This window comes from Chironomus tepperi, unplaced genomic scaffold (genome assembly GCF_022539635.2).
Source record: "Chironomus tepperi strain 1889 unplaced genomic scaffold, CSIRO-AGI_Ctep_v1 contig_257, whole genome shotgun sequence".
In the NCBI taxonomy this organism is placed as follows: domain Eukaryota; kingdom Metazoa; phylum Arthropoda; class Insecta; order Diptera; family Chironomidae; genus Chironomus; species Chironomus tepperi.
In genome coordinates, this window is record NW_027226379.1 from 745,639 (window position 1) to 755,627 (window position 9,989).

The 9,989-nt window shown below is 31.2% G+C and overlaps 1 protein-coding gene across 1 annotated transcript; it reads left to right on the top strand.

Moving 5' to 3' along the window:
* The first annotated feature begins 4,366 nt into the window (after window positions 1–4,366).
* Window positions 4,367–5,141, top strand: LOC139091609 (ADP-ribose glycohydrolase OARD1-like). Its single transcript, XM_070641756.1, has 3 exons — window positions 4,367–4,560; window positions 4,616–4,786; window positions 4,850–5,141. The coding sequence occupies exons 1-3, from the start codon at window positions 4,396–4,398 to the stop codon at window positions 4,964–4,966; spliced, it is 453 nt and encodes a 150-aa protein (XP_070497857.1). The 5' UTR covers window positions 4,367–4,395; the 3' UTR covers window positions 4,967–5,141.
* The last annotated feature ends 4,848 nt before the right edge of the window (window positions 5,142–9,989 follow it).

The following is a 9,989-nucleotide window of genomic DNA, read 5'->3' on the forward strand; positions in this document are numbered from 1 at the left end:
GTTGAAATTTGAATTTTATAATGCCATTAAAATTTAAATTTTTCAAAACCGTTGAATTTTGAAAATAACAGAACTGTTAAAATTTTGAATCTTACAAAACCGTTAAATTGCAAACTTTTAAAATTCCAATCTTTCAAATTCTCAAAAATTCAATTCCCAAAATTGTCAAAAATTCTTCAATTATTTCCTATAATACAAATTTGTCCTTAAAAAATTCAAAAGGTAATCATGAAAATATTCCACCCTCAATTTTTATTGACATTTGTTCAATTTTCTTCAATCCATGCCACCCTACAACCATCGCCATCATCTCCTATTGTCACATCTGCTGTTTCTTAGTTTCATGAAAACTTTTCTTTTTTTGTTTCATTCTTAAACTTTTTTTTTTCTTTTTTCTTTTTATTGATTCTTGTTATGCTATTTTAGTATTCAATATGATGTACCTTTTACGTGTTTCCCCCAACCCTCTTTCGAGGAAAAATATAAAATGAACCTGGCGAGTATTTTGAAGAAAAAAAGAAAATTTCTTATAAAAATTGAATTATAAAAAGTTTTACGTGTTTGGACTTTTGGGAACCCTTTTGGATATCTTGTGATAGAACATAATAATAGATGCATTACTTGTATCATCTGCAGTAATAATATTTAATATGAATGGAGTTAATAAATTTTGGAATTATCGGGATTGTAAGTAAATTTTTGAGGTTAGTATATCAATTTGGATTGTTCTATTGTGAGAATTACTGAATATTTGCATATAATTCAGATTTGGAGTTGAGGTTCAAGAAGCATTAATCAAGTTTTTATGGAAAATGCTTAAATTTATATTTAAAATCGTTTTAAAATGAAATTCTTGAAATTTTAAAAGTTAAGAATCTTAAAATCATTGATAAAAAGCTAGAAACGTCCTATTTTGCCATTAATATTCATCAGATTCAACGAATTTTTAATATTCATATTATTTCTCCACTTTTTGCCATTTTAACAATATTTTTTTCTCACTTCGAAAAGTATTTTGCAAATTAAATCTTACCTAATCATTTCCAACAATCTAAAACTAACTAAATTAATAGAAAAAAGTGGCAAAAATCATTTAATAACCTTTTTAACCAAATCACAAGCCTAAAAATCACCAAAATTCAATCAAAACCACATTTTCCAACCAAATTTAATTCCAAAAATATAAAATTCCAATAAAACTGAGCCAATTTCGACAAATGCAATTCACAAAACCTCAAAAGAAGATAAAAAGATTTCTTTTTCACCTCAATGTTGAACGTACACCCCACAATTTCCATCTATTTCATTTGCAAAAAAAAAAGGCAAACCGATTTTGCACATATGTTCCACACCCAAGGATACAAAAGATATAGGAAACGTATTAAGACGCTCGGTGTTTAGTTGAAGACAGTATGTTGAAGTTCATGCAATTCCCAAAAAGAAATTGTCGGCATAAAGGAGAGTGAATAAAACTTTCACGTTTCAATGCTGTTATCCGTGTTGTGAATATTTAAGGATGTTATTGATAAAATAAAAGTGAATATAAGGTTATTTCTGTATTGTTTCTGTAGATACCTTCACGATTCTCAATTTTGCATGCTGTTAGTTTTCAATTCCTAGATAAAACCTCGCACTTTATCTCTTAATCATATATCGTATAGTATGAGTACATTCCACGAACATGTTCAATCTCAATCGACAATAAATCACACGAAATTCTCCTTTTTTTGCTTCCTATTTCTGTAGAATCTTAAAAAATATTTTGTTGAGAATTTTTTGTGCAAATTCTTTGGCTTAAGAAAATTTATCACGTAAAATCAAAAGGTCGATGAACAAAATGTTTCATCGTCTTATACTGGATGTTATTTTTGTCATTTTAATTGGTTAACATAGGGGAGTTGTTAGTGGATGATGTCATGGGTAAACGGATTGTAGTTGGATGTTTTCAGCGCATTTTCCCAAAGTGAAAAGATTTTTCGCGAGAAAAATTAAACTAATTTGATTTTGAGTTGGTTTGGCTTCTTTTCGAAATTTGGAGTGAAAAATTGGGCTAGGTGGAAAAGATCAAGGACAAAGTCGAAGTCCGGTGTTAAGCTAGTGGACCCATTTCTCTGGCTTGTGGAGATTTGCAGTGAAAAGTTAGTCTAAGTGAGAAAAGAGTCTAAAATCGACATCAGGACAGTGTGAAGCTTGAGTGGCTATTTCTATTGTTCTGGTGTGGTATGGTATAGATGTGCTGATCTAGGATGCTTTGAGGACTGCTGCACTGTGTTAATAGCATGTTCATATCGTACAGAATCTTAACAACACTAGAGAAATCAATCTAGGACTCATCGATGACTTGGCATCTAGTCCACAGCCTGTGACAAATATTTGGTACCTTGGTGTCATCTAGAATTCAATTTCCATTCAAATTTCAGGTGCTTTAGTGTAAAAATGAATCAAATTTTTGATCCAGACCCGAAACCAGTGCAAAATAGCCCACGAATCCTCTACATCGTCCTTAAACTATCATTCGAAGATCAAACCCATAAATTAGAATTTCGTCTATTTCAAAATGATTCTTATAAACCTTTTAACTCCACTTGTTGACCAGATCCTCACTCCATTCAACTCCTACTTCAACTAAACATCATTTCTACACAACTCCGTCCAAAAAACACCATTCCTTCACTGGACAAGACAAGCAAGAAAAGAGATGAAAATTATGACATGGATGTCAAGAATGTGTCGAGGAATTTTCCTCTCTGATAGATTGATTCTCATTCTCTCCCATCCAAATCATCAACAATGATAAAGAAAAGTGAAAAGTTTTTAATAAAAAATTTGTGAACAAGAAGAAGTGTGGGTAAGGTAGTATAAATATTGATACGAAGATGAATGAATGGCCAAAAGGGATTTTTCAATTTCCTTTTTTTTTTTGCCTTGAGATGTAAGAAGCATAAAAATTTATCTCTGATTGATTGAATGTGAAAAATTTATTTTTGTATTGGACGAGGTGTGGACATTTTTTGAGGGACAAGTTGGAGTACTGACTGGAAAATTTTGATATTTTATTGAATTTGTCATGAAAATTGTTGAATCACGCTTGAAATATCAAAAATTGAATAATTCTATTGGGAAATTCAACATATTCACAATTTGATTTTTAACGGTTTTTCTAAATTTGAATTTAAACTGTCGTTCAAAATTCAAAATCCTTTAGAGCGAATTCGAAAATTTGGTCATTTTAGATCGTTTAAATTTCGAAAAAACGTTAAATATTCTCATTAATTTCCCATCCATTTCCATCCCAAAAAACAAGAATTTTCTTTCCTAATTTATTCCTTAATCTTATGAATAGAATCATCAAACGTAGAAAAATAATAAGAATAAAGAATAATTTTCCCCACGAATAAGAAAATAATTAAACTTTTCTTTTCTGTAATTAAACTTTTCCATTTAAATGTCACCCGTCCCCCTCCGGTGGCTAATAATGTAATTATTTTCCGATTTTTCAATTGAATTTCCATACCTTTTAATGTCATCTGGAGTTGTTGGATATAGAATAACCAAAGTCATGACTCTTATTCAGGGAAATTTATGGCGATTTTTTTAAAAAAAAAATATTTCGTGGGTGGGCAAGCAAGACGGAACAGTGAAAGCAGAAGTAGCACAAGCAAGAGAAAACCATTAAAAATATAAAAATTTTCCTGTGTTTCCTCCCTCTTTTCGACCTTCCACATTCAATACACAACGCTCATTGCGGATAAAAAAAAGTGGATTCAATTGGAATGGCCAAAAGCGAAGCACAACGTGAAAAAACTTTTTAATTTCTTTTTCATGTTTTTAATTGATATTAAACAGATTTTTTCAATTAATAATTAAACTTATTACGGTTTTTTCGTTGTTGTGCCTTGCACGGTTCTAGAATTAATATTCACCATTCTTACTTCCTTCTTTTGTGCCAAAAGGTGCGTTTGACAATTAAAAATATTACGAATATAAATTTCCTTTTTTATTTCTTCTTTCTGCTTTAATTTTCTTATTATTTTAATTCAATTGTGATTATTTTCTTGATGCTGCTTCATATTTTGGTGGTCTGCGGTTACGTTCACTGTTAAAAATCTGAAGAATCATCTTTTTACCTGTTTTTCGACATTTAAATTTTTAACCGTCATTTCAAATTCAAAAATTTCAACTGTCATTTGTAATTTTAATTTTCCAACTGAAATTCGAAACTAAAATTTTTCAACCGTCATTTGAAACTCAAAACTTTCAAATGTCAAGTTAGAGCGAATTCAAAAATTGGTCATCTCAGTTTGTTGATAAAGTTCAAATTCAAAATATCCGTTAATTCTTAAGCGCATTTATCGTATTTTTTTTTGCCGCCAAAAAGTTTAATTTAATTTTAAAATGTATCAAAAAGGCTTCTTTAATTTAAGAATATTAACTGGTGACGTGTTTTCAGCAAATTGTTCACTAGCACATTGTGTTGGAGCTGATTTTCGAATGGGAGCTGGAATTGCTGTAAAATTTAGAGATTTATTTGGACAAGTTGATTATTTAAAGAGCCAAAATGTAAGTTAATTCTACTTTCTACATCAACTGAGCTAATTTATGATATTTATTTTAGGTCGAAGTCGGTGGATGTGGTGTTATAAAGGTAACAAATCCAGATAGATACATTTACTATTTAGTAACCAAAGAAAGTTCATTTGAAAATGATTCGACTTATGAAGCGATGAAGAACTCATTAATAGCAATGAGAGATCATATGCTAGCTAATAACGTAAGAAATGTAGCTGTAAGTATTATACTCTTTGATTTTTTTCGAGATCCAGTTGATAATTTTATGAAAATTTTTCAGATGCCACAAATTGGAAGCGGATTAGACAGAATGGAATGGGATCGTGTGGTTGCCTTACTTCATAATGTTTTTGGTAAATATGATCTTGATGTCACAATCTATAAATACAGAAGGTGATTTCATGAAGATCAAATTGAAAACATCCAGTTGAAAATAATTGTAAAGATCCAGTGATTTTAAAATGTCTAGAACAAAAAGAAGTAAACTTATAAAATTTAAGAAGTTATGTATCAAACTGTCTAGAATAAAGTAAAGAGTATAGTGAAAGGAAAGAAATCAACTTTATAGATAATAGCGTAAATGCACTTTGCTTGTTCACTCTGCATCTTCATTTTGGAATGAATTCAGAAACGTAGTCATAGTATAAGATGTGAAATAAGGAAAAGGAAAAAAAAAAAAAAATAAAGATATGTGTGACTACTTTGCAGTGTCACCGCAATAAAAAATGAGTCGTCTTAGGAATAAAGTCTATTTCAAGAATATTTTCTTCAAAAAGAATCGAGGTGGAAAGAGAGTCGAAAAGACACAAAAGGAATTTTTTCGCTTCGTTGCCATCGTTAAAACCATCGAGTATAGTACACTACATAAAGAAATAAAGTGCAAGTCTAGTGACACCGACATACTTTACGTAAATGGAATGTCTTGCTTGTAAGAACAAAAAAAAAAAGTCGCTCCACACAATTGAACTGCATCAGAGTGCATTAACGCGACGTGATTTTCATTTTCTCATCGCCACTTTTTTTTTCCACGTTTTCTTTCTTTCCTCGACTTTGTAGCTTGTACAAGAAGAAGGAAATGAAAAAAGATTTTCAGCACTCTATATGCAATAATATTCATCATGTGATTCTTTTTTCAAGACATGAAGGAAAAATTATGCACATGAATGTGCTTGAAATTTTTAATATGCAGGAGGTCAGGGGTGTATTTGGAGACTTTTTGAGGTTAGGTAAGTAAGTAAGTAACTTTTTGAGGTTAGGTGGGGTACAAGGCATGGCTAGACCTGCTTAGATGCATATTTCTTGGTTCCTGCCTTCATCCTAATCTTGAAATCATCAGTATTAACCATTAATCCATATTATTTCCTTTCCAGACATACCACCGACACCTCCATACCTTCTTGTACAATCCACACATCTTCTCACACCTAAATACACTCCTGAACATATCACCAACATGCAAGAATAACTGAATATGTGAAGTAATGAAAATTAATTTAATAATCTCATCCATATTTAATCATCACATCCAGACCGTGTTGCTGCTTCTACTGCTACACTTCGGATATGATGAAAAGGTCAAAATATAATTTCTGTAACAATGGGCTTAGACGAAAAAAAAGTTCCATTTACTAAAATCACTCAAAACGACTTCTGTTAAATAATCTGAGTACCACAACACAAAAAGGCAACATAAATACAGCCTCTAGTTCTATTCCAGTTCAATTATTAACAAACTAAGCTATTAATTTTAATTTTTTTCGAATTTTTGTGAGTATTTTTGTTGTTGTAAACACAAAAAAATTTGTATGAAAAAATTCAAAATTTTCTTAACGTTTTAACAAAAAATCATTAATTTAACTACTTTAAACCAGTTTTTGACTAACTTTTGATATTTTGCATTGTAGAGCATTGAAAAATGAACAAGTACGACTAATTTTTGTACCTTAGAACTCATTATTCATAAAATTAAAAGCATTTTTGTCCAAAAACTCAGATTAAGTAACAATTTTTCAGTGTCAGAAATCGAGTTTGTTTTTCAAATTTCGGCTTAATTATAGTGTTTTATTTAACATATTATACATAAAAATGTTCGTTTTTTAGAACTATACAAGATAGATTATTTATATATTACCCTAAATATCCAGGAAAAGAGAAAAAAGCCAATTACATCACATTTCTGACACTGAATTTTCGAACGACTAAGCCCCAATATTTATCGCTTCGTCTAAAAGGATTTTTATTATTCCGTCTGCTAATAAATTTATTTTTTTTTTTGGATTATAATGAAATTATTTCATGGGAATTGTTTCCAATTCTTTTTTGTTCTCTTCCTTAACACGTTCCACACTTCTGAGACGATAATAATCGTTTGGGGCACAATGGAAGTAAAATATGTGAAAGTTTTTTTCCTTTTCTTTTATTCAACAGTTCTTAAATTGACGTCTCCCTTCTGGACACACGTGGAAGGAAGTGATTAAATGAAGAAGTCCTGGTGGAATGGTGGTTGATTGTATTGGAAGTGGAGTTTGGAGGAGATTGGAAGCTGGTAATCGAATAATTGCGAATTTAGGTAAGTACAGTAGAAACTAGTTTATTGTTCGAAACGTCAGTAACCAAAGATAGATCAAAGTAAATTGTAGCTGGAATTCAGCGAGTATATAGAAACTCTAGGAACTAGCAAGGAACCTAGGTTAATCTTAAATCATTATCGAACTAGAAACTAACAAGCTTTGTGAGATGCACAAAATAGTCACTAGGGCATCGCTAACTTAGATAATAAGTCAAAAAGACAAGGTGACGCAGGTGACCTAGGGGCGTATTCAGAGGTAAAAGAGGGTAATTCAAGAAGACATCATGGACGCAGTTTTCAGCAGTTCTTAATGACGTCTAATTCCTATTAGAATCAATTTCCCCACAGTTGATTCCTTAAATCTACATATTCTAATCAATCGCTGTAAAACCAATTCCTCCAGAGCAAACAAAATTTCTGGAACTCCTCCCCGTCATGTGTACACACGACACAACATATTTGTTTTTATTACAAGAAAGGTTTACCCATCAATTTTTCACTCCATCAGTAGAATCCTAATGAAAATTAATGATTGATTGTCAAACAGAGGAATATGAAGGAAGCTGTATGTACCTTTTTACAAGCCTGCCTGCGCACACATTTAATTTTGACAAATGATTTTTGAAAGTTTGATTCTTTTTTTTCTGACTTTATGCTGTGCTGTATATTCCTTACCGCTTTTATATGGCACATCATTTCTCAATCTTCAATCATCATTAATAAAAGTTTCTCACTCTGTTTTCATCAATACAACTGCTTCATCTGCTGCTGATTCTTCACGTAAGCTAGAAAATGAAAATACATGTCAACAATATAAGCGACTTGCTTGCTTCCTTTACGTCTTTCATCCCATTATTTTAATCTCACCTTTTTTCATCTCCCTTCATGGCAATAACACACATATATACACAGTATGATGTGTCATAGATACCCACTAGGGAATTTTATTTTTTTTTTATTCCATCACACAAAATATTTATCTCTTCCATATGTGTCAGCTATGAAGGAAGTAAATTAATCTTAAAACGTGTGTGCATGTGAGTATATAGCTTAATGAATAATCCACCTTCAAGTGATGTGCACCTTTCGGAATTAATTTTTCTTTCCATCTTCTCAGGTCATGATGTATATGAATCACGTTAAGATGTTTATTGTTTGATGAAACATGTTGGGAATGATGTATGAGTCGCCAAATGTTTTTGTCAGGTTGATTAAAGGAGAGTCAAGGAGAAAATGTTAAGGGATTGTTTGCTTTTGACGTGACATATATTGCATTAATAATTACAATGACTAACTAATCTAAAGAGGATGTTTATGGACATTTTTGGATTGATTGGGGAATTTAGGAATTGAATGTTGAGGTCGGGAATTATAAGGTAAATTAAGGTTTGAAGATTTTGTCATGATAAAGACAATTGAAACTCTTGGAATTTCATGATTCGAACGACACACTGTAGACGGTGTTGCACAACCATGTCGCTGTGTCATCAGCAAGCAGAAATGTGATTTTAAGCTTCATCCTGCAGCAAATTACAATTTTCGTCTGCAAAATTAACAAAAAAAACAGCCAAGACAAGCAATACAGCCCAAAAAACCAATTTTCAATTAGACATCACCAACAAACATCCCCCAATTACTTCTATACCTAACATCACATATATCCATCCAAGATTTTCTTCCTAAGAAAATAAAATTAAACTCAAGTTATTCACCTATGGACATACGAGAATTATTTCATGACTTTTATAGCTCCCTTGTTAAAACGACAAACATTCACTTTTGTAAATGTCAAATGAATCATCGATAACATCATCTATCAAACTTCTATTGACATTTTGGACGTAAAGTTTGTTCTTTTATATTTTTGCTGCTGTGGGGTAGAGTTATGCAATTGATTGGTTGTCAGTTTTTGATGTTAGAGATGTTGTTGATGATGTTGAAAGTTGGTAGATGTTTTAATTGAAGGTAATTGGGAGTTCTGAGGTGAAATTTGATGAATTTTTAAGGTGAATCTTTTGTTAGCTCAATATTGAGTTCTGATAAGAATAAAAAATGAGATCAGAGAATAGTGAATACCAATTACAGACATAATTTAGTGATCAAATTAAAGCAATCTTACTGTGGTGTCTGAACAGAGTGGAATTTGGGGTATCAAGCCATAAATAGGAGAATCTGCCAATGCTAGAATAAGGCCTCTGTGGCTGAGTGGATAGGCAACAGACCAGATATTTGTGTCACTCTTTTGGAAGGAGGTGAGTTCGATTCCTACCAGAGATCAATTTCTTAATAATTATATAAATAGAATGCTGTCGATTAGACAAAGATTAGCCTGTGTATTATAAAAAAAACATTAGATGTGAAAGCTAGTAGATGTAACAGCTCACGATAACCGATAAGTGTTCTCGACAATTTGGACTGTCACTGCATAGTCTAAGAATCACTGTATTCTAATCAAACAATGACTACTTTTAAAAATAAGGTCAAAAATAAACTTAAATTTTTAATCCAACCATGAGAAAATATCTAAAAAATTCCCTCTAAACATTTCATTAACTATTCCCAAACAAACCCTTAAATTCCAAAAACAATTCCATAAACGTGTGCGTGTGATGGACACATAATTTTTATAATCTGATCATTTTATGGTGAAAAATTGTTACGACACATTTACGCCTGAATTAAATTCAAAAATGTTTTTTTCAATCTTTTAGTTTTAATTAAAAAAACCCCTCATTCCTCACAATTAAAAAGACTAGAAACTAGAAAAAGTTGGAGATGGAGAAAAACACATTCTGAAAACCCTTTCAACTAGAAAAATGAAAAAAAAAGTAATTTTTTGACCGAACAAACT